The 25,374-nt window shown below is 50.9% G+C and overlaps 1 protein-coding gene across 1 annotated transcript; it reads right to left on the bottom strand.

The window, feature by feature from the left end:
* Nucleotides 1-1,785: 1,785 nt before the first annotated feature.
* BPI (bactericidal permeability increasing protein) lies at nucleotides 1,786-23,792 on the bottom strand. Its single transcript, XM_066387834.1, has 15 exons — nucleotides 23,553-23,792; nucleotides 21,995-22,109; nucleotides 20,256-20,384; nucleotides 18,604-18,765; nucleotides 17,104-17,167; nucleotides 15,419-15,482; nucleotides 15,242-15,333; nucleotides 12,931-13,107; nucleotides 11,448-11,507; nucleotides 10,922-11,089; nucleotides 10,059-10,126; nucleotides 7,458-7,500; nucleotides 4,442-4,505; nucleotides 3,864-3,940; nucleotides 1,786-2,469 (listed from the first exon to the last, which is right to left on the bottom strand). The coding sequence occupies exons 1-15, from the start codon at nucleotides 23,680-23,682 to the stop codon at nucleotides 2,431-2,433; spliced, it is 1,452 nt and encodes a 483-aa protein (XP_066243931.1). The 5' UTR covers nucleotides 23,683-23,792; the 3' UTR covers nucleotides 1,786-2,430.
* Nucleotides 23,793-25,374: the final 1,582 nt, after the last annotated feature.

Raw genomic sequence — 25,374 nt, forward strand, 5'->3', positions numbered from 1 at the left:
CAGCTATGTGCCCCATTTCATCCAGAGGGGTCTCTATTTATTTTTGAGGAAGTGGAGGGACACACACACACACACACACACACACAGAGAGAGAGAGAGAGAGAGAGAGAGAGAGAGAGAATGTCTTTGTTCTACTTATTTATGCACTCACTGGTTGATTCTTATACGTTCCCTGACCAGGAATCAAACTCGCACCCTTGGTGTATTGGGATGGTGCTCTAGCCACTGAGTTACCCAGCGAGGTCCCGGGGGGGGGGGGGGTGTTTTAAAAATGTGAACTGGATTGTGCTGTTCTCCTGCTCATCCCACTATTCACGGGTGCGTTCCCACTCACTCTCTGCCTTCCAGCCTCACTGGCTGCTTACTCCGTTCCATTTCAGAGCCTCCCCTAAGCGCGTAAGAACAAAAGGGGCGTCCTCTTGGTGAACAAATTAGCGGAAGGATTTTGTTTCCCCAGCCTGACACCTTTTTACAGTGCACAGCCTGTGCAACACTACAGTGTGCATGCCTGTGCAACAGTGTGACAGCCAGGAGGTGTGGAAAGAGCACGCGTGGGCTCCGATGGTGCACAGGGTGGGCCTCCGGACTCTGCCACTTAACAGCGCTCTGATCTCGGGAAAGAGACTCAGCTTAAAAGGACTGAACGCTGCCCCCTTTGGGGGGTGAGAGTGCAGTGGGATTACATCAAACCATCCACGTGCTGTGCTTGATCAGTAACCCTCCCTTCCCTCGTGTGGCCCCAGAGCCTCCACCTCTGTTTGACAGAGAATTGATGAGGTGAGCAGAAATGCGTGCTTTTCTTTAAAAACGCCTTTTATCTGCTTTTCATCACTACAAACGCTTTTCTCCATTTTTATTATCGCTAGCCCAGATGAAATCTGAACTACAGATTTCCTAATTCGTGCCCACCCCCTTTCCACTCTTGCCCCTCCAAAAGATTTTAAACGCTAAATCTGGTCATGTCACCCTTCACCCCATGGACGGCTGCAAATTCTTCCTCGCCCTTCTGGTCTGGGGCCAAACGTCAGCAGCTCAAAGAGGCCTTCCAGAAATGTTGAATCAATTTGAAATAAAATGCTGTTAGGATCCATCTAATGGCCTGAGATAGCTCCACCTGGTATCCCATGCCAGGAACTGTCCCAAAACCTGGGAGGAAATTCACTAAGAGTCCTAGAACAGTCCGGACTGGTGAGCCGGCTTCCACACCACCCTGGAAAGTCATGGGGGAGGGGCTAATTGCTGGTGAGAATGCAACTGACTGAAAACTCCAACAGCCTCTGTTCCCTGGCCCCTTTCTCCTTTGAGCCCACTGGCTGAGCAGGAGAGGAGAGGACAGGTTAAGGGAACCATCACCTTTGGGCCCAAGTGTGGGGCAGGGAAGACAGGCTGTGCAGGATAGCTGTGCAACAGCGACACCATGTGTCAGTGGCGGGAACAACAGCCCAGTGGACCCACCCACTCTACCAACTCTGACAAAAGGAAGCAAACTTTACTCCCTTTGGACCCTCCGCCAGTATGGAATAAGGCAGGGGTGGGGAACCTATGGCTAATGAGCCAGATGTGGCTCTTTTGATGGCTGCATCTGGCTTGCAGACAAATCTTTAATAAAAATAATAATAATGTTAAAAATAGAAAACATTCTCATGTATTACAATCCATTCATTTCCTACCACTAATGTTCATGGTTGTGGGTGGCTGGAGCCAATCACAGCTGTCCTCCGGGACAACACCAAATTTTTATTGGATGATGTGTAATGTACACGGGTCGTTCATTGTATGGCTCTCATGGAATTACATTTTAAAATATGTGGTGTTCATGGCTCTCTCAGCCAAAAAGTTTTCCGACCCCTGGTATAAGAGGTCGCAGAGGAACAATGACACGTTTTACTAACAGAGGTGTGTGGGGGAGCTCAAGAGAGTCACTAGAGAATAAAGAGGTGACTGTGTCCATGCTGTACACCAGCGCTGCAGGCCAAGCTGAATACAGCCAAAGAATGAATGAATGGTCATACAACAAGAAACAATATCATCACACAGAATTTCACATGAAACAAACCCAGGTTTCTTTGTTTTTTGTGTGTGTGTATGAAGCACAAAGAGAAATACCGTGGTTACAGCGGAAATGTGATTCCTGGCGGAAACGTTCGTGCAGGCTTAGCTTTTGAAAGAAGCTCATAATCCCTGAAGCACACATCGCACACTGCCGAGGAGCAAGGCTCCCTGTCTAGGTCACTTCTGAACCTGAGGACCTGAGTGAGGTCAGAGAAGTTGGCCAAGGTCTCTGGATCAAGGGCTAGAGAAGGAGCCCTGGAGAAAAGTGGCCTGTGCCCAGGGGGCCCATCGGAAATGGGTGTTGACAACCCCTCACTTCCCGGTGTGGCTGACCCCATGCGGGGGAGCTGGAGGGGCGTGCCAGCCCCCAGGGCGACTTCAGCTGTAGTGAACATCCGCCCCGAACAGCAGGAAATCCTAGGAAGAGACGGGGATGCTGTCATCACCTTGCTGTGCGGGTGGGGCTGCCGGGTTGTTGGAAGGGGACTTTGGGAGACTGTCTGTTGGAAGGGAGAGAGCAGAGTGGGGCCCGTCTGCTGACAGAAAGGCAGGAGGGAGTGGGGGCGCTGGGGGCCCCCCGGGGTCTGCAGATCGTGGCGCCTGGCAGCTGCTTCCAGCTCTGACAGGGAGACCCCCTGGGCAGCTCTGTCATCGGGCCTCACGGCCGCTCACGGGAGCCCTGGCTCCAGTCAAGGCTGCACAGCCACTTCTCTTTGCTCCTTCGTGCCCTTCACTCAGAGTTTTCCTAGACGAAGAAGTTGAACTGTGCCACGGCGTTGTGGTCTTTTTTTCTTTAAGGATGAACTGGGTAAAAGGCGGGCAACATAGGAGATGTGTTTTCTCTGCTCTCTCATCGATTTTTCTAGTCTCTTTGCCCCATTAGTTCCCTGGTCTAAAGAATTGGGGGGTTGGTTGGACATCGGGAGTAAGGGAGGGCGAGGAATCTGGGTGATGGGGGGTTTCCCGTGGAGACCACGAGGCTATCAGAAAAGCCATGGACCGGACGAGGGAAGGAATATTATAACAGGAGGTTGCAGAATGATCAGTTTCACTGGGATGTGGTGGGCCACAGGCTGGAGGCACCGAGGAAGCCCCCACAGATGTACAAGACGGGAATGCAGAAGAAACTGGAAACACGGCTAAGTCACGGGGTGACACAGGGTGGCTGTTCCGCCTGAGCTGATGGCAGTGACCAGGGAAAGCCCCTGGTGGGGAAAGGCAGAGGCCTGGGCAGGAGGCCTGGAGGACTCCCTCTGGGAAGGAGGGGGGAGCAGGAAGCAGCAAAGGAGACTGTAAAGGCCCCAGTGAGAGGGGGCTGGGAAACAGGGAGGGGGGTGTCTCTAAAGCTAAGAGAAGATGCTTCCAAGGACGGGGTAAACAGCCTCCGATACTGCTGGGGGGGGGGAAGACAAGAGGAGGCGGTCCACTCCTGTATCTAAATTCGCCGGACAATGACCAGGCTCCACACCCCACAGGGAAGGCATGGGACACACTTCTCAATAATTAAATGCCACCCCCTTGTAGATGAGGCTTTGCGGCTACCAAGTGAGTTCCGTTTTCACCAGGTGTCAGGTGGGCATGATGTCAACGGTTAAAAGCAGGGACCTGGCTTTGGATCTGGACTTCATGTAGTAGCCATGGGGTGTTTCTGAGCCTCGAGTCTTCCTCCTCTGTTGACTCAGAGCACCCACTTTCCAGGGCGGTTGCGAGGGTGGAAAGGGTTTAGCAGGGGGCTTGCGTAGAGAAAGCTTTCCAGCACTAGGTGCTGTAGTTAGCGGGAGATCTGGTGACAGGAGACGTCTGGGACTCACCTGGTAAGACTGAAGCACCAGGTTGAAGAGCTGGATGCGTCTGGGCAGCGGGAGAGGGAAGCCCTTCTGCAGCCGCTCTGCAGTGGGGACAAAGGGAGGCTCAGGGGAGAAGGTAGCAGGTGAGGCAGGTGAGGCTCAAGAGAGCCAGGTGGGCGGCCTTACTGGACCGGAGAGGGACCTGTAAGCCCTTACCCGAGAGCTTCTTCCCCGGCCTTCCTCCCAGATTGGGAAACAGACCAAGGGTTCTGGCTTCAGAGGCGGAATCAAACCCAAGTTCCATCTCTCACCTGCTCTGTGACCTGGGCATTTCGCTTTTGGTCTCCTTACGTCCTTTACCTTCCCCGATCTCCTCCCATGGAAACTGGAGATACTAATACTCTCCCATCTCATCAGGATTGGATGGGCACGTAATAAGAACTCCATCCATGGGGGTTCCTGTCTTTCCGTTCCTTCTCCGGGTTAGATGCCATTTGAGGGTCATTTGAGGTGAGCGCCACAACTGGGACCAGGTATTATTAGGTGGCTCTAGGAATGATCCCCACCACTTCTGCTGAGACGGAAAAATCAAAGCTCCTTACCGTTAACCTTGGGAAGCACAGCAGTGGGAATGACATAGTTCATGACGGCCTGCAGCAAACCAACCTGGCAATCAGGAGGAGGTTGGGCCCCACGTCAGGTCCTGAGGCATCCGCAGTCCTCCACCACCCTCCCTGCCCGTGCAGGGCAACCCCGCAGCCGGAAAACTGCTGAGAGGCAGACCCAAGTGATGTGCAAGCTCTACAGCCCGATCAAGGTCACGGAAGTCATCGTTTTTACTCGAAGTTTCCAGATGTAAAGTGAGTTCTAGAGCGCAAGGTGCAAGGCGGAGAGGTAAGGAAGCCCAGCAGAGAGTATTCAGATGTGAACAGCTTTGTGGTGGGAGAAAATGCATGATCTCAGATCCCGCGGGCTAGAGAGCAACTGGTTCAACCTTCCCCATCTCAGACCCCGCGGGCTAGAGAGCACACTGGTTCTACCTTCCCCATCTCAGACCCCGCGGGCTAGAGAGCACACTGGTTCAACCTTCCCCATCTCAGACCCCGCGGGCTAGAGAGCACACTGGTTCAACCTTCCCCAATCTCAGACACTGCAGGCTAGAGAGCACACTGGTTCAACCTTCCTCGATCTCAGACCCCGCGGGCTAGAGAGCACACTGGTTCAACCTTCCCCATCTCAGACCCCGCGGGCTAGAGAGCACACTGGTTCAACCTTCCCCATCTCAGACCCCGCGGGCTAGAGAGCACACTGGTTCAACCTTCCCCATCTCAGACCCCGCGGGCTAGAGAGCACACTGGTTCAACCTTCCCCGATCTCAGACCCCGCGGGCTAGAGAGCACACTGGTTCAACCTTCCCCATCTCAGACCCCGCGGGCTAGAGAGCACACTGGTTCTACCTTCCCCATCTCAGACACTGCGGGCTAGAGAGCACACTAGTTCAACCTTCCCCGATCTCAGACCCCGCGGGCTAGAGAGCACACTGGTTCAACCTTCCCCATCTCAGACCCCGCAGGCTAGAGAGCACACTGGTTCTACCTTCCCCATCTCAGACCCCGCGGGCTAGAGAGCACACTGGTTCAACCTTCCCCATCTCAGACCCCGCGGGCTAGAGAGCACACTGGTTCAACCTTCCCCATCTCAGACCCCGCGGGCTAGAGAGCACACTGGTTCTACCTTCCCCATCTCAGACACTGCGGGCTAGAGAGCACACTAGTTCAACCTTCCCCATCTCAGACCCCGCGGGCTAGAGAGCACACTGGTTCAACCTTCCCCATCTCAGACCCCGCAGGCTAGAGAGCACACTGGTTCAACCTTCCCCGACCTCAGACACTGCGGGCTAGAGAGCACACTGGTTCTACCTTCCCCATCTCAGACCCCGCGGGCTAGAGAGCACACTGGTTCAACCTTCCCCATCTCAGACCCCGCGGGCTAGAGAGCACACTGGTTCAACCTTCCCCGGGCTATTCAGCCATGTTCATCAAAAGCCTTAAAGATGTCTGAGCCTGGTGGGCCGCAACCTGGCTTCTAAGGCATTTATGCTAAGGAAGCAATGAAGGTATGGGCAGAAACAGATGCAAGGATGCTCAAAGACTACAACCAAAACAATGGAGTACTACTGAGCAACCAAAAAGGGCGAGATTCTGCCATTTGCAACATCACGGATGGACCTGGAAGGTGAATACGTCAGACAGGAAAAGACAAATACAGCATAATTTCATGTGGAATCTCAACAAACACCGACGGACTCAGAGAAACAGCGCACAAACTGAGGGTTGCCAGAGGGGACGGGGATGGAGGGATGGGCGAAAATGGCGAAGGGGGGGTCTAGTCCTTTACAGGATGATAACTTGGTGCAGTGACAGATGGTTAATAGACTTAGTGTGGTGACCACATTGTAAGGTAGATAAATGTCAAATCTCTCTGCTGTACAAATGAAAACTGATATTATATTGTATGCCAACTATACTGCAATAAAAAAAAAAACACATTTTTTAAAAAGCAACTTAATGCTCTCCCTCAGATTTCTGTCAGAGTTGCCGCTGCTTGGCCAAGCTAGACAATAAATCTTTGGTGTGGAATCAAAAAATAAATAAATAAATAAATAAAATAATTAATTAAAAAAAAAGCAACTTACATGTCCCTACTTGGGGAATTATCTGGAGGACATGGTGGCACTTTGATGCTTTGAACCGTTCCACTATGTAACAGTTAGGAATGACATTGTAGCAATATAAGTACCATCACAGAGGTACTCGCGATGTCTTTTACTACACTTGATCCTATTAGCCAAAAGGCCGAGAAGCGATCGCGATGTCTTTTGAGTAAGGAAAAGCAGGCTGCGGAAACCACAGCATTCCCTTCGTCATTAAATACACTTAGCCAAAGGTCTGGAAGGATCTACACCCAGGTATTCATGAAGAGGGAAGTTAGGAGATGGTTTTTCTTTTCTTTCTTTGGTAAACCAGTAGGTTCGGATTGTTCTATAATGTATATATGTTTTTGCTTTTGCAACAGTAAAAAAAAAAAAAAATCAACAATAAGGAAACACCCTCCAGAGGATCACCTACAATGGTGACACTTATAATGTGTGATATGTACATTTCTGTTTCTGGAACAACTGAATTTCCTTCCCCGGCTGTAATTCTCCGGGCTCATCAATGTGGTGCCCTTCTTCCCGTGAGTCTAGGAACGTAACGTTTTTATCTTCCGCGGAAGCAGAAGTTAGTTACCCACAGAGTCATCATGCCAACCAGAGTCTCGGCACCGGGACACCCAGGAATATGCAGCGAGGTAGCTTTGGGGCCCTTTGTTTTGTTGTCATCTCATCTGATAGACACAGGTGGCTGCAGTTCCATCAGATTTGGAGGGGACCTTGGGATGCTCTGACTTTGGGGGCGTGTCAGAGATTCAAGGAAATGTTCTTCAGCTGTTCAAGGAAACTGTGTGCAAATGAACCACTGGTGGCCACCTGAAAGGATGCCACGAGCCCAGTGGTCCTCAAGACCTGATATCTCAAGATCGGGGGAAGTAAGGAGCCGCCAGCGGCCTCAGACTCACCGAGAAGGGGCCGATGTCAGAGTGCTTCAGTTCCAGGAGCAGCCTGTGAGGAAGGGAGGGGCGGCTGAGGCACCATTCGTCTGCCTCATAGGAGAGTGCAGTTACTGGGGAGAAAGCACGCTGGTGGTTGCTGCCTGGTTTCCCTACCCAGTATTTATCCCCCTTCCTCTGGCCACAGCCCCCCCCCCCCGAGTGTTCCTTTGGGGAAATCGCCCATTCTCTACATCCTTAGTGCTGAGCTCGGGGGTGGGCTGGCCAAAGGGCAGATTCTAGCTCCCTTGCCACAGTGACTGCTTCAGGAATGGACCCACGACTCCTGCTATCCAATGAGAGCTGGTCTCAAGACTTCTGCGGGACATGTTGGGAATGAGGTGTTCTTTTCTCCCAGGAAAACTAGAGAGCTGCTGGTGACAATTTTTGTCACCACTTGGTGTCAGCCTTCTAGAAAATGAAGCCAACATAGGTGACCGTAAAGCCAAGAGACGGAGAGAGTCAAGAGTCCCAAGGATGTGGCCCTGGCCGGTTGGCTCAGTGGTGGAGTGTCGGCCTGGCATGCAGGAGTCCAGGGTTCGATTCCTGGCCAGGGCACACAGGAGAAGCGCCCACCTGCTTCTCCACCCCTCCCTCTCTCCTTCCTCTCTGTTTCTCTCTTCCCCTCCCGCAGCCAAGGCTCCATTGGAGCAAAGATGGCCCGGGCGCTGGGGATGGCTCTGTGGCCTTTGCCTCAGGCGCTAGAATGGCTCTGGTTGCAGCAGAGCAACGCCCCAGATGGGCAGAGCATCACCCCCTGGTGGGCGTGCTGGGTGGATCCTGGTCAGGTGCATGCGGGAGTCTGTCTGACTGTCTCCCCTTTCCAACTTCAGAAAAATACAAAAAAAAAAAAAAAAAAAAAGAGTCCCAAGGATGTTATTTAAGCACTTGGATCCACCCTTGCCTGAAGCCTTTAGACTTTTCAGTTACCTAAGCCAATATACTATCCTTCTTTGCAGCCTTTATGGCATCTAAAATGTGACCTCAGAGAAAGGGAGAAATAAATGGCTGCTCATTGAACTCCTATCATTCACTATGTTGACTATTTTGTTCCATTGAATTCCTGTTAACACCCCAAGAGGTAAGGGCTGCCACACTCCTGTGTTACAGATGAGAAAACTGACACTCACAGAGGTCACACAACCTGCCCGAGGCCACACAGCTAACAATTAGCAAAGTAGAATTTCTAACAAGCTTTTGTTGCCTCCAATACCCTACGAAGCCTGAAAACTCACTCTTTTCCACCGAGAGTTAGGAGCCCCAGGGCTGCTTGCCCTACGGATTCTCAGCCCCATCCTGCATATCCCCGAAGGTCTGAGCTCAGCCATCACCCGGCTGGACCCTCCCCAGCTCCTCTACTTGAGAGGCCCACGGGTGTTTCAAGGGAAATTAAATCTACGTGTTTCCAAAGCAGGTAACACATGTCAAAAGGACGCCACCAGAAATGTGCATCATGGAACCCTCAGGGGCTGATCGCAAGGTTAAGATGACAGCTCTGTGCCAGGGAGGAGGCGGACGTGGGCGGGGGCGGGGGTCGACTCAGTTTAAACGGTGTGAATGTTACTCAGAGGTAGACACGGGCTCTAGGTTGGGGTCACCGCATCTCCTCTGTCCAAGTGTCTCTCTCCTTTCTCTCTGTGTGTCACCTCCCCATCTTTTCCTTCCTTTTGTGTCTCTCTGTCTTTCTCTGAGAGGCTCCCTTTGAATGTGGCTCCCTATCTGTCTGTCTGTCCGTCCATCTTGCACTGTCTCTCTATGCCTCTCCCTTTCCTTCTATCCTTTGTGTGTATCTCTGTCTCTGTCTCTTTCGCCGTCTCTCCCCGTTTCTGCATTTTTCTGTGTCTCTCTTCCTGAGCACTTATTTTATCCCCCGAAGTGTTCCAAACACCTCAACACGTGTCAACGTCTCATTTCATCCTCACCACAATGCTGCTAGCAAAGAACAATGACCGGGCCCCTTTGACAGCCAGGGACTCCGACGGTTGGAGAGTCTGCTGCACGCCGCAGTGAGCCGCTCTGCACAAGCAGGCAGGCTGCCCCTCAGAGATCACACTCCTAACAATCTCCTCCGCCAGGACGCAAACCCCGGCACGTGGGTCCCAGAGCCTCCCGGAGCGGGAGGGCTGACAAAGGCCCAAGGATGGGGGGGGGGGGGAGAAGATGAAGTGGGTTTCCCAAGTGCCAAGGAAGAGCGGGGTGCGGGGAGGCTGGGGGCTGCTCAGGTTCACTGTGGAGTGGGATCAGCTGGCACTGCCCAGCCACGACTTGGCCCACGACTGAGGGGTGGCTTGGACACGGGACTTCAGTGCTAAAACTGGGAAACTCTGGGCAAACTGAGATGGTTGGTTGCCCTGTGATGTGCGGCCCGTGCGAGTCACTTTGTCTCTGAGTGTTAGCTTCATTGTCTGCAAAACGGGAACCTGTGCCCTCTGCATACTGTCTGAAGCTTCCATGTGATGGGTGGATGGGAAATCAATGACCTAGTGCCTGACACATCATAAGGTCATTGCTAGCCCACGGACACCATGATGGACGGGCAGCTCCCCTTCCCTGTCCCCGCAGGTCACTTACTTGTCCAAGCTGAGCTTTCCGACAAGCCTATCAGACTTGGTGCTGACCTCCACAGAAACGTTCATGGTCTGCAAAGCAATAATCCAAGAGATGAAGTCGTGGCCAGGGCCCGGGGGCTCTGGAAGGCCTCCGAGACTGGGAGGGGGGGTCAGCTTCAGAAAGCCGGCAGAGGAGCCCACACTGCGGGTCAGACCCATGGAACCGAAGGCCAGAGGGAGTGGAGGGGGGCTGTAATCTTCCCGTTGCTTTCTGCTTGTTGATGTGTCCTGGACCATTAACCCCCCCAAGGCCACAGTGAGTGACATATGCTCATGGAGTGACATAGTGATCAAATGAATGAATGCACAAATCAACAGTAGAATAAAAGCTTGGGTGAGTGAAGGATTAAACACACAAGTGAAGGTATAAACAAAGTTATGCATGGACGAATAAATAACGAAAGAGAGAACAAATACACAAATGAATGGTCAACTGAACAAAGGTATAAGTAAATGAATAAATGAATAATAATGCATGTATGAACCAGAAAGGGTATAGCATATTTCAAGTTAGCAACCAAATGAATAATTGAATGGATAAAGAAATGAACAATACACAAATGCATAGTTAAATGACCGAAGAGACGACTGAGTGAATCAGAAAGAGTACACATATTTCGAGCCAATGGTGGAATGAATAATTGAATGAATGAATTCCTGTAGGAGCCCAAAGCAGTTAGCGCAATGGCTCTGGTCTCAGGCCCTAGAGTGACACAGTCCAGGTTTGAATCTGGGCAGGATTCACAATGGTCCCCCAACCCTGAGAGCGGTGCTCTTGGCCCTGCCCAGGGCTCCCCATCTGCCCCACACCCTGCAACACCTTACCATGCCAAGCAAGAAGAGAGGGGCCAGGGAGGAGTTCGGGAGGACAGCGAAGGCCTGGGCTTCCAGGGAAGGGATGAGGGTGAGGCCAGCGGGGGACACAGTGAGGTGCGGTGGGGAGGAGACCCAGATGAGGAGCTGCACGTTCATGTCGGGGAACATCTTAGCCACCTGCAGCCCCCAGCAGGGACAACCAACAAAAGGGGCGATTTTATTTCAATGTTTCTAAATCCCATCTTGTCTTGGTTCTACATAAATACCTCCAATGTCTTGCCATTGCATTTTGACTAAATCCTAAAGACTGCACAGTCTGGTAGCTGGCCTCCCTCACACCTGAGCACCAGATTGCGAAGAGCCTTTCTTTGTTTGGGGGTGGGCTGTGCAAATCTCCTGCCACTCTCTGAGGTTGGACTGTCTCTGGATCTGGAGGAGGGGGCAGTTCCCACTGGGCCACTCAGCAGAGCCCTGACCCCCCAGCATCTCCAGGCGACCTCATGAACTGACCACAGGGGGGCAGGCCTTTTCTCACCTGGGGTATGAGGGTTCCAAAGAATTTGGTTGTGAGCCGGAACTTGGATTTCTTTGGCATCTGTAGCAAAAGAAGAGAGAAGGATTCTGGGGGATTATGTTATAGATGAGGGGGCAGATTCTATATGAGCAGTGAGAGACAATGACTGGACCATATAGAACAACGGAACACTGCAGCAATCGACCCAGCACAGTGAGGATATGCTCAGTGAATGCCAGCTTCCTAATTTTTTGCCCCCCCAAAAGTCAAATATGCTCTTAAACCAATCATACACGATGCCAAGCTTCTATTAACCCCTCTCCAGCTTCCTCATCCAACAAACTCCCTAGGATGCATACCGAATCCCTCCTCTTTTCCCATTAGAAAGTTTTCCCATCCATCCATCCATCCATCCATCCATCCATCCATCCACCCATCCATCATCATCATTCATCCATCCATCCATCCAATCTATCCATCATCATCCATCCATCCATCCATCCATCCATCCATCCATCCAATCCATTCATCATCATCCATCCATCCATCCATCATCATCATTTATCCATCCATCCAATCTATCCATCATCATCCATCCATCCATCCATCCATCCATCCATCCAATCCATCCATCCATCCATCCATCCAATCCATCCATCCAATCCATCCATCCATCCATCCATCCATCCATCCATCCATCCATCCAATCCATCCATCCAATCCATTCATTATCATCCATCCATCATCATCATCATCCATCCATCCGTCCGTCCATCCGTCCGTCCATCCATATTCGTCCATCCATATCCCAGCTCTCTCCTCGAGTCTTTTCCAAATGCAAATGATGGTGGCCGACTCCCTTGCTCTGAAGAGTTCTCATCCGTGTGGTCTTGTTTATTTCCACGGGGGGCAGGCGGGGCTCAGCATCCCCGTGGTACCTCGACAGAGAGGGAGAACATGACATCCCTCCCAGGAGAGGTGTGGGATGAACCTCACGGGGTTGGTGACCAGGTTGGGACCAGGCTGCGCCTGGACTCTGGAGACAGTCACCTCCTCTTTTTGAGGTTCTAGAGCAGGACTCAGCCGTAAATATAGCAGAGACAACGAGGGTGATGACAGCAATAATGACATGATGCTGAGACTGGACTACAGAGCCTGACGTGAGGCAAGTACTCAGTCCTCTTTGGCTGTTACTTGAGTACTCACTGAGGACTTCCCGCATGCTAGGTCTGTGCTGAGTGCTTGTCATGCGTTCGTCTCGCATTTAATCCTCATTACCCTCTTTGGAGGTAAAAACTGCTCTTTGTGTTTTACAGAGGAGGGAACTGAGATCCCGAGAGGTGGACTAACCCACCCAAGGTGGCCCAGCTGGAAAAGAGGGGGCCGATATTCGAACTCAGGTCTGGCTGACTCCAGAGTCCAGACCTCGATCTCTCTGGCATGGACAGACTCAAACCCAGGCCGTCGGCTTCTCCTCCCCCACCCACCCCCAGCCCGACCTCACCATGTCGTCCCTCAGGGTCAGGTTCAGGGCTCCAGCCTGTTGGTACACGAGCCCGGCCGTGTTGAAGAAATAGTCGGAGATGCCCAGGTAGATCATGTGTTCATGGTCGGTGGGAAAGGCCAGCGCCGGAGGGGTGAAGGGAGGCGGGGTGCGGTGGGCCAGGCTGAAAAACTCCCCCTGGGGGTGGAGGCAAGAGTGAGGGTGGGCATCCTTCAGGAATTATAAATCAATGTTTCCATTCCAGGGGGAAAAAAATGAGCTGAAGATGCCAACTATGCATCACAGAGGAGAAAACCACATGGCCAGAAACCAACGACAGCATCAAACGTCTCCTGGGTATGAGGCCTACGTGCCCCTCCTGCCAACCCTGGAGGCAGGTGTGATCATGCCCGGTTGGCAGGAGCGGACACTGAGACATGGGAGGTGAAGTGGCTCGCCCCAGGTCACTCGGGTAAGTGGCATAGTTGGGAACGGAACCTGGGCATCGGGCTCTGGCACCGCACTGCCAAAGCTCCGGGGCTCTGCCTCCCCCTCGCCAGGAAGCGCAGAAATTCTGCTAAAAGAACAACAGGCTCTGTTAGTTTTTGTCTTTTCATCTATCAAACTGGCAATCACTGTAAAGGGAGAGGTGAGCTGTTTTGACTGCATTTTATATTTTAAACCCATGCCATCCGGTTTTTGGTAAAAGAGTTCACGGGTTGTTGGAGAATATATGTTTATATGCTTTTTGCAGAGCAATTTAGCAACACTCTGCAAAAGCAGGTAATTTATTTGGCTGAAAAAATAATAACATCGAGTTATAAAGAAGCAAATTGTAGATGGATACATATGGTAAGATACTATATTTATATAAAATTTAAAGGCCTATAAAACATACTGTATGAGAAGTACCGACACACATAGATATAGAATACAACAAGTATGAAAACGTAGGCAAGAAGGACACATGCCAATGTCATCAGCGCAATTACCTCCCTTGGGGGGAGTGGGGTGGCTGGGGTTGGAGAAGGGGGTCCCGGGGGGCCTGAGCTATTTATTTCTACAATGTTTCCTTTTTTAAAAAAATCAGAAGCCAGTATGACAAATGGTAACATTTCTTAAATCTGGGTGGTGGGCCCTGGCCGGTTGGCTCAGCGGTAGAGCGTCGGCCTAGTGTGCGGAGGACCCGGGTTCGATTCCCGGCCAGGGCACACAGGAGAAGCGCCCATTTGCTTCTCCACCCCTCCGCCGCGCCTTCCTCTCTGTCTCTCTCTTCCCCTCCCGCAGTCAAGGCTCCATTGGAGCAAAGATGGCCCGGGCGCTGGGGATGGCTCTGTGGCCTCTGCCTCAGGCGCTAGAGTGGCTCTGGTCGCAACATGGCGACACCCAGGATGGGCAGAGCATCGCCCCCTGGTGGACAGAGCATCGCCCCTGGTGGGCGTGCCAGGTGGATCCCGGTCGGGCGCATGCGAGAGTCTGTCTGACTGTCTCTCCCTGTTTCCAGCTTCAGAAAAATGCAAAAAAAAAAAAAAAAAATCTGGGTGGTGGGTATGTGAGAATGTATAATGTTCTCTGTGGTGGGTATGTGGAGAGTGTATAATGTTCTCTGTGCTGTTGAATCATTCCGTCACTGAAAATTAAGAAGCCAGAGGGTAGCGGAGGGCATACGAGGGAGGGGAGTTTCTGCAGAGGGCCTGGATAGGACCAGTCCCCGAGGAGGGAACAGACATGATGCGTTGCGGAGGCTCAAGGCCAGTGTGTCCGGTTGGAGGATGGTGAATGAGGGAGGAATAGCATGAAATGGAATTCCACCCATCCATCCGAAAAGTATTTATTGAACACCTACTATATGCTGAGCACAGTTCTGGGTGCTGCCCATACGGTAAAGAACAAAGCCGTCCTAGCCCCTTCCTTTTCATCCAAGTGAGTGATTCTGTGTGTTTGTATTAGTAATAAATGCTGCTGAGAAAAATAAAGCAAGACATGGGGCAAGAGGAGGGAGCTCTTTCAGCGACAGTGGTCGGAGAAGGCGTCTCATATCTAGGCGAGAGCCCCCTGGGCAGCCAGCATCTTTGATGCAGGGTCAGCATCCCCTAAAGTTGGATTAAGGATTAAAAAGTAGCAGCGAGTGCTAAGACCCTGGAGATAAAGCAGGCGGAGTGCATTTCAGGAATGACAGGGAGGCCAGCGTGACTGGAGTGGAAAGAAGGTTCAGTGTGGGGTCGCCGGGTAGTTGAGGACAGAGGAAGGGGGTGGAGTCTTTGCAAGATTTGTTTCCAAGGATGACGGGGAGCCCCGGGAGTGAGGGTATAGGATTCTCAGTTAGTCTCACCTTCAGCTGCCCATCCAGGGTCTCGGCTGTGGCAGCTGGAGGTGCCAACAGTGAGTAGTCGATCCCGGCCACATTATCTATCTTGGCTGTCACTAGAGGGAAAGAAGAGGAATCACAAGCTGACTCCCCACCCTTCTCCCCCTTCTCCCCGACTCCTCGGCCCCACCCAGCACTTACCTGGGAGTGTCTGGAAAAAAGGTTCCAGTCTGGAGGACACAGAACTGACCACTATCTGGCAGATCTGGGGAGAACACGAGACGTGATCAGTGGGGACTTCCCACAGTGGACAATGTTCTTTGGGAGTAATGATCCAGACACGTTTCGCTTTCTTGGAATGTTTCCTTGAAAATCATGGAGCTAACCAAGCCTCCCTTTTCTCTTTGGCCACCAGGAGACTCAGAGTCCAACATGTACCTTGGAAATAGTAACCGCATATGACTAGATAATGTGCATTTTATTTCCTACTCTAGTGTGGAACTTCACTAATGGGTATCTATATTTTGGCAGCCATCCATCTTCACCACCATCATCTTTATCACCGTTATCGTCATCATCGTCATCTTCCCCACAATCAGTCGTCTTCACCAGCAGCAGCAGTATTAGCTTGGACACTATTGAGGGGCCACTCTTAGGGTGTCACCAAGAAATAATCTGCTTTAATAGTTCCAAATGTTAAATATATGCTAACAGTCCCCTTATGCTATTCGTTAATTACAAAGAGAGTTGAACTATGGGTCTGCATAATCTCAGTAATCCTTACAGCAGCTTACTGAAGAAGGTCCTAGGGTCCCCATTTTACAAGATGGTGAAACTGAGGTTCAGAAAGGTCAAGTTCTTTGCTTGAGTTTATATACCTAGTTCAGCCCTAGAGCTAGAATGAAAACCCAGAAATTCTGACCATTGTATAATCCACATCCAAAATGTGTTATACATTTTGACAACTATGCATTGATTGTAAAAAAAACAAAAAACAAATAACAAATTTTTGACAGTGCCTTCAGATAAACGATCTCATTTGGCTGATTTCTCCCTACCCACGTTGTCAGTACCTTTAACGGGGTAAAGGTACTGACCCCGTTTAAAGCCTCCTCTCTGGAAGACTGCATAGCTTCCTCAGTCTCCCCCAAACTCCTGCTCTCATTGTTGGCCCCTCCAGCCATTCTCACGGCAGTCAGCAGAGAGATTGTCCTAAAGCGCAGATCTAGGCAAGTCACGCCCTTGCCTAAAACCTTCAATGGCTCCCCAGTGCCCTCTGGAGAAAGCCCAAGCTTACTTGGCTTGGGAGACAGGCTCAGAGGATTCCTGAAAGCTGACGGTTTAGTAATGGAAAACCGACCCAATGAACGGCCCCTTTCCTGCCCTGAAGAAGTTGGCTGGGGGCAAGGGAGCTAGAGTGAAGGCAGGGTTGGAGGACTGGCCAGTGCCTGTCATTCATACCAGCTCCAGCCTCCCGGAATAGTTTGGCCACCTCAACAACTGCACATTTCCTGGGTGGGGAGCAACCTGCAGGGGGTCCGGGGAGGGACGGGGTTGGGGGAGGAGGCCAGAGGTCTGAGACAAGCGGTTGGTGGGGAGAGGATGGCGGATTCTCCGCAGGGACGACTGTTGGGGGGAGAACAGAGGCGATCCAAGCCGGCGTGGCGGTTTGTGTGCGTGTATTGCTGTGTCCCTTTCTTAGCCTCTCACTGGACCCTCAGAAAAATAGACATGCCTGAGGCTTAGGGCTGGAGCTGTGGCTTCGAAGGGCTGGGAGGACCTCCGGGGAGGCCTGGGGGACAGAAGTGTCCAGGGATGCATGCGGTGTGTGGACACGGAGGGCCCCTCTCGCTCTGACCGGTACAGAGAAACTGAGCCCGTCCTACCTTGCTGCTCATGATGTTTTGGAGCGAAGACTCGATTTTTTTGTGGAAAAGTTGGATCAGCCACCTGGAGATTGACATGTGGGGACATGCATGAGGCTTCTCAGGTGTCCCTGAGCTGCCCTGGGGAGGTAGTCTCATCCGGAAAACCTTCCTTTCACCTCCAAAAAGGCCTAGGCACCCTTGTCCCTGGAATGCAACTGCACACACCCCATGAGACACCTTGCCCCTGTGTGCAGTGACCTGTTTATAAGGTTATTTCTTCAACAGGGGTGTGGCCGGGCCCCTGCCCTATCTCAGCCTCAGTCCTTGCCACTCGTCTTCTTCTCTGCCCTCTAGCCACGCCATTCTGCCATATCCTCATGTGGCCTGGGCTTCCTCCCACCCCAGGGCCTTTGCACATGCTGTTCTCTCTGCTTAAAACACCCCCTGTCTCCAACAATGTAATTACCTAGTTAACTCCCACTTATTCTTTTTCCCCCTTTATTACTAATTTTAATGGGGTGACATTGATTAATTAGGGTACATAGATTCAGAGAAAACATCTCCAGGTTATTCTGACACTTGATTATGTTGCATACCCATCACCCAAAGTCAAATTGTCTTCCATCACCTTCTATCTGGTTTTCTTTGTGCCCCTCCCCTACCCCCTACCCCTCCCTTTCCTCCCTCCTCGCTCCCCTCCCACTTATTCTTTTCATCTCAACTTAAATGTCATTTCATCAAGGAAGAACTGGCTAACCCTCAGACCATACCAGATCCTCCTGTTCTTTGTGTTTGCCCCACACTGTACCTCGTTTTCTTAGCTCTTATCTCCTTTTGAACTTCTTTGTGAGCCACTCACTCATGCAATGATTTAATTAATGTTTGTCTTCCCACTGGGCTGGAAGCTTCATGAGAACGGGAACTGTATGGCTGAGAATCAGGGGCCGGCCAGTCTTGGGCTGAATCCCTTCTCCATAATCACTAGGTATGAACACTCGGGTTATTTCCTAGCCTTCCTGAGCCTGGGTTGTCTCCTCTGAAAATGGGTAATGATAGACTAATCTATTGTATGGATTAAATGAGCTAATGCACTTGCTAAAAACATTGCTGGGCACACCGTAAGCCTCCAATCGCTGTTAGCTGTTGCTAAATTGGCATTGGCCACTGCTGGTGCTTGAGTGTGTTGCTTAAGCCTGATGCGTAGGATTCTTAGCAGGTATTTATTGACTGGCTGGCTGGCAGAATGCTTACGGCTTTGTGGTGAGAACTGTATAACCTAGTGCACTCACAGGGTTTAGCCCAGAGCCTGGGGCAATAGTCAGAGCTCAGTCAAGTCTGCTGAATGCATGTTGAGTGGATAAGTGATCCCTCGAGGCAGGGACAGTGTCTGCTCCATTCGAGGACCTCTGTCCCCTCCTCTAAACAAGGTGGCCCTTGGGATGTGTTTTCTAAAGGCGGGCTGATTAGGACAGTTCTCCCTGATGCCCCTCTGCCACCCACAGCCCCAGAAGGTCATACCCCAGGTGGCTGCCTGAGACGTGCACATGGACTCTGTCAATGTGGTTGCTGCAGCTGGTGCAGGTGACGGTGGAGTGGCCTGAGGTGGGGTCACAGCTCAGCCTCAGACCAGCCGAAATGGAGATGCCCTCCACACTCAAGTCAAAGTTGCCGCTGGCTTTGCTGAAGGGAGACAAAGAGAAAAAGACTTGGAGCAAGCACTTTCTTCCCTGGTGCCATTTGAACTTCAAGCCAACGCTGGAAGGTAGATTTTGCTATTATCCCCACTCCAGGTGAGGAGAGGGAGCTCAGAGAGGGAGGCAGCTTGCCCAAGGTCACACAGCAGCTGAATGAAAGATCCAGGATTCCAAACTGAAGTCTCAGCTCATGTCCACCTGGCAGAACACTGCCCCTGCTGTGTGGCTTTGGGAATGTTTCTGCACCTCTCTGAGCTTCAATGTCCTCATCCAGACAGACCTACATCAGCAGTGGGACACCAGCTTTGCCAGTAAAAAGATGGTTGTTTTGGGTCAATGACTTTAATTAATGAATGTCCTTATTCATTAAGTGGGGTTCATAACTCCTCCTTTGGGGATGAAATGAGTTTTGGGTAAGACAGTGGACATAAATGTAGTTTGTCCACTCTTCTATAATGTGATAAAGTATTGTTATTTGTGTGTGTGTGTGTGTGTGTGTGTGTGTGTGTGTGTGTGTGTGTGATCAGTATGTGAAATGATACATACAAAGAGCCCAAATGAAGACCTCAGCACTTCTTGTAGGGAATGGACAGACCCAGTGGTCCCTGTGGGGGAGGGTAGATTCATACCCTTCTCCTCACCATGGTGCCTTTTCCTTCATCTTCTCTCTGGACTCACTCTAAAGGAGAGGAGTTGCTAAAGTGACTGGTCATTTTGAGCCACTGTCACTAGTGGATGGGGTTACTATGATGCCAGCCTAATATTTAGATTCGGTTTTATAGTTTGGATGATTTGCTCTAGTTTTTTATACCGACCTGCACCCATACCCTTGCCATTGCCTGTGCTGGTGGAGGTAGGGATGCATTTCCACACTCTTGACCTTGGGTATGGCCATGTGACTTGCTTTGGCCAATGGCACGTGGGTGGAAGTCACCATGGGTCAGTTCTGAGTCTAGACTTTAAGGGGACCTGCATATTTCCTATTGTCCTTTTTGTACCCCTGCCATCACCAAGAACATGCTGTAGGTAGCTGACTAGTCCAGAGAGGAGGAAAGGACAGGTCTCTACCTCAGCTAAGCCCAGCCTAGATGGGGAAAACCCAGTCAACACACAGATATGTAAGTGATAACATATGGCTTGTTATGAGGCACTGAGCTGGGATGTTTGTTATACAGCAATAGCTAACTGATAATGGGGTAAATTAAAGGTCCCACTTAGCTTTCCATCCTAAGCCACATGTACTAACTTAGCCTTGTCAGTGTCCTGTATGGAGACTAGGACAATGCTTAGCTATTAACCAAAGGTTATGTTGCATCTTCTTATGTGAAAAATTTCCCCAGGAACCTTGTGGGGACAAGTGATGGTGGTGATGGACAACACAAAAATTGGGCATTTCTGAAGTCCTAGCTCTCATCCCTTCTAAGTACCACCAAGAGTTCACCCATACACTCAAAAACCCCAGGCGTGGAGACGCACATGAAATTCTTGCGTGCCTTCCATTTTCCACTGATCTTGACATTGGCGTTTGTCACAGAGAGAGCAAGGCCCTCATGGGGCAACAGTCTTATCTGGGAACTGGGAAGCTCAACTTCACGGACAACCATGCTGCAAAGAAGAAATGTCCAGTTAGTCTTCTGGGGGCCCAGACCAGGACTCAGCCAACGGATATAGACGCATCCTCCCCAGCCAGGCCCCACACCCCATTTATTCCAGGACAACCCAGAGAATCCTGGGCACTGGGCAGAGTGGCCAGGCTTTGTAGTCAGACAACTCTGCATCTGAATTCTGCTTTAAATTTACTGTTGTGTAACCCTGGACAGGTCACTTAATCACCCTGAGCCTCAGTTTCCTCATTTGTATAATGGGCACAATAATCTCTATCTTTCAGGGTGTGTGACAATCACTAAAGATAACATATGTTCCCTCATTGATTGCAAGTTCTGTAAAGGGGTGAAATGGGTGTTTTTTTCCCACTATTGTAGCAAAGCCTGCTGTGTCAGACACATAGTATATGCTCAAAAATGTGTGTTGAGTGAATAGGTGTATAAAATTCTCTACAAGACATTGATGGATTTTCTGCCCAGCATCCACACCCCCTCATTGTGTTAACACAACTGTCCCTTAACTTTTCCACATTGCTCCAAAAAAAGTTGACTTTGCCTCCATCTTCACGGGGTGGAGCTTATGATTTGGGCATAAAACTAATTAGCATATTATATTCTCCTGACCACAGGGATTGGCTCAGGAAGCTGTACATAACCTAAGATGAACCAATCAGAGTGAATCTTAGGGGTTTCGCTTGAGTTACAAGGAGAAGGCGCTCTTCTTCCGCAGGAGGTGTTGACTCTGGGAAGAGGACACCCTACCTGAGAATCAGACCCCTCCAAGGGAAGTGTTACTGAGAGGTGACGAGAGAAACAGGATGCAACGAGCCTGCCTCAGGCTGAACCTGAAGCTAGACTACTCCAGGGACGTCTCAGTCATGTGAGCCAGTAATTTCTGTTTAGCCCCTTTTAGATTAGGTTTTCTGTCCTTGAACCATCCTCCCCCAAATCCTAATTAATATATGGGCCTACCACAGTGTTTTGGGGTTAATGACACATCCTCCAGGGAGTCATGATGAGTTCCTAAAAGATAATTTTTTTTTTTTTTTTTGTATTTTTCTGAAGCTGGAAACGGGGATAGACAGACTCCCGCATGCGCCCCACCGGGATCCACCCGGCACGCCCACCAGGGGGCGAAGCTCTGCCCACCAGAGAGCTATGCTCTGCCCCTCCGGGGCATCGCTCTGTCGCGACCAGCGCCACTCTAGCGCCTGGGGCGGAGGCCAAGGAGCCATCCCCAGCGCCTGGGCCATCTTTGCTCCAATGGAGCCTGGCTGCGGGAGGGGAAGAGAGAGACAGAGAGGAAGGAGAGGGGGAGGGGTGGAGAAGCAGATGGGTGCTTCTCCTGTGTGCCCTGGCCGGGAATCGAACCCGGGACATCTGCACGCCAGGCCAACGCTCTACCACTGAGCCAACCGGCCAGGGCCCTAAAAGATAATTTTTATGGTGGGAGCTTGGGGGGATTGTATCTCCTTGGGACGGTGTAAACACTAGCTTTGGGGTCCTAACCTCTTTGAGTCTGGGAGTTTGTGGCTCTGTGATTCTAGGCTTTGGTAGCCCCAGGACCCTACAGAGTCCTACCTACTGAGGCTTGAGCTCGACAGACCTCACCTGTAGAAGTTATAGTCACCTTTCCCCAAATACTTGATCTTAAATTGTCCCGAGAAAGAGGGAATCTCGATCTTCGCCAGCTCCTTCTGCAACACAGCCATGGCCTCCTGGCAGGCTGAGGGGAGAGAGAGCAGGGGCAGTTGTCAGGGGCACAGCCTGTGAGCCGGGTGGGCGGGCGGGCAGGCGGGCAGGCAGGCCCTCGCCCGGTCCATTGCAGGGACGGTGGGATGGGAACGGTGTAAAGCTAAGGTTTCCTGCAAGGGGCCAGATACTAAACATGTTCGGCTCTGTGGGTCACTTTCTCTGTCACAACCACTCAGCTCTGCTCTGATTGCACCAAAGCGGCCACAGACAATATGTAAATGGCTGGGTGTGGTTATGTTCCAGCAGAACTTTATAAACACTGAAGTTTTGATTTCGTATAATTTTCACATGTTGTGAGATATCATTCTTCTTTTGACTTTTTTTTTTAACTGTTTAAAGATGTGAAAGCCATTCCTAGCTCTTGGGACTTAGAGAAGCATGCGGTGGCCCAGATTTGGCCTGCAGCCTGTTGCTTGCCAATCCCCGTTCCTAGCAAGCCTTCCGGATCCCCCCAGCACTGTGTTCAGAGCAGGACCATATTTCTTTCCCCTTGGGATTCAGAGGTGTCCTGCCTGGGCTGGGGTAGGAATTCAGGGATGGTAGTTTAGGTCCCCGAGTCCGGTCCTGATGCCACAGCAATACACCACAGCGTGGGATTCTCTCTTCTCCTTGGTTTGATTTCTCTGGGGCTGGCTCTCCTCCACTCTCCTGCAGTTTGCCTCTCTGCCACAGGGAGGCAGCATCGAGAAGTCCCCACGCAAGGACACCAGACCAGGCCACAGCTCAAATCCAGATGACCCTCTGGCCTACCCGGAACCTTCTCCAAGTGTCAGTTTGCTCATCTGTAAATGTTGCTAGTAACTGTATGTCCCACTCAGGGGTGACATGAAGATGAAACGAGATCGTGTGTAACGCTCCTAGCATGGTGCCTGGTGCAGGTCAGAGCCTCCGCGGGAGCGGCTTCCTGTCCTGCTCTCCTCTATCTGGGGCTGAACGAGTGGCCTGGGGGGCCCTCCTGCGGTCACTCAGTTGGGTAGTGTGCACAATATAGCTACCAAGGCCTGCCCTGGGGGAACCATTAAGAAGAGCCGCCCTGTGCTCCGCTGCCGCTGCCGCCTGCTCCACCTCTTCACCCCCTGCCTGAGCTCTGCCCACGCGGAAGACTGAGCCAGCAGTCTCCAGGCAAATGGCAGGCTGAGAACAGCTTGGGAAGAAATAAACGGCGCAGATGCCAGAGCTGAGGCTTGGGCCGTGGGGCCTGGGTACTGGACATGGAGTCCTCTGGGCCCAGCCCTCCAGTCCTAGTGATCTAGGGCAACTCACCTTGCCTCTGTTTCTTCCTATGGAAGACAGGGTGAGGGGCCTACTCTGAGGAGCTGTGAGTGTGCCGTGCAGTGGAGGTGAAGGGCTTCTGCATACAGCAGGCGCTCAATAAATGCTCCTCAGGGCAGGAGAGGAGGGAAGGAAGGCCTACCGTAATCCAGGCCCTTCTGGGTGATTCTGACCACGATGCCGGGGTTGGTGGCCTCTGTCACAGCTGTGCCCAGGGCAGCCAGCACCACCAGCGTCGCCCACCTTGGCACGTTGTCGGGGCTCCTGGCCATGTCTTTGTCCTCCAGAGCTGGCAAAGCCTTGAGTCCTTGGCGGGGAACCAGGGATCTGAAAAGGATCCGGCTGGGGAAATGCAAGTTACACTAGAATGTAGAAAGGAGGAAGGAACTGGGGTGGGGCGGGACCGGGGCAGGACCGAGGCAGCCGGTGTTTCCCCACCTGCGGCTCCCCACTGAGGTTGGGGCCACAACCCCAGAGGCGGCCAGAAGTGCAGCCTGGGAGGTGTGTGTGTGTGTGTGTGTGTGTGTGTGTGTGTGTGTGGTGCATGGGTTATAAGCTGGGAAACTCGGGCTCAGGGCATCATTCTCTTCCCAAAGCACACCGTTCCCTTCTCTGAGCCCCCACCCCACCCAAAGCCCTTCATTTAAGGACTTCCTGGAAGCTGGGTGGCGGGTACATCAGGATTCATGATAGTTTTCTTTTTTCCTGTCCCTATTGAGGTAAAATTGACATACAGAATAAAATTATATACATTGAAGGTATATATATATATATATATATATATATATATATATATATATATACACAATGTCATGATTTGATATGGATATTCATTGTGAAATAACTGCCACCACCAAGCTAATTGACACATCCACCATCCCACCTATCCTAATTTCTCCGTGTGTGCTGGGAATACTTCAGACCTCCTCTCTGAAGGTGAATCCCAAGACTACGATATAACACTCCTAACTAGAGTCCCCGTGCTGTGCGCTAGGTCCCCAGGACTTACTCATTTTATAACTGAAAGTTATATTTTTCTGTCTACTTTTGCCTTCCTTGATTTATATTTTCCATAGGAAGACATTTAAGAAAACAGAACTTTTTGTGTTTTCTTGTTTTAAGAGGCAGTAGTAGTAATAATTAAATGTTCGAATTTTGGAAGTTCAGTATCTTAGCAGGGATTTTGAAATCTTAGCTCTGCCACAAGTGTGGTTTGACCTTGGTCAAGCCCTTTATCCTCTCTGAACCTAATTTCCTCTTCTGTAAAGTGGGGATAATCAGAGTATGCTCCCTCCCTGGATGACTGTGAAGACAGAAGGGGCTTAAAAAAAAAAAAAAGAGCTCATTGATTTTAAAGAGAGAGGAAAGGAGAGAGAGAGAAACATCAATTTGTTGTACCAGTGCCACTTATTTATGTATTCATTGGTTAATTCTTGTATGTGCCCTGACTGCACCCACAATGTTGGTATTTCTAATCAACTGAGCTACCCCACCAGGGTCAGAGGGGCTTTAAACTTGTAGAGCAGTGGTCCCCAAACTCTGGGCCGTGGACCGGTACCGGTCCACAGAGAAAGAATAAATAACTTACATTATTTCCATTTTATTTATAGTTAAGTCTGAACGATGTTTTATTTTTTAAAAATGACCAGATGCCCTCTGTTACATCCGTCTAAGACTCACTCTTGATGCGTGTCTCGGTCACGTGATACATTTATCCGTCCCACCCTAAAGGCCAGTCCGTGAACATATTTTCTGACATTAAACCGGTCCGTGGCCCAAAAGAGGTTGGGGACCACTGCTGTAGAGCACTTCTCAGCGCAATGCCTCTGCGTGATAAGCACAGAAACGGTAGCTATTGATGTCACTCTGACTTTAAAAGTAATCCATGTTCACTGCCAAAACTTGAGAAAGAACCAAGAAGATAAAAATTACATGCAATCCCCCTTCTGGAGACAGTAAGCAGA

Source organism: Saccopteryx leptura, chromosome 5 (assembly GCF_036850995.1).
Source record: "Saccopteryx leptura isolate mSacLep1 chromosome 5, mSacLep1_pri_phased_curated, whole genome shotgun sequence".
Lineage (NCBI taxonomy): Eukaryota > Metazoa > Chordata > Mammalia > Chiroptera > Emballonuridae > Saccopteryx > Saccopteryx leptura.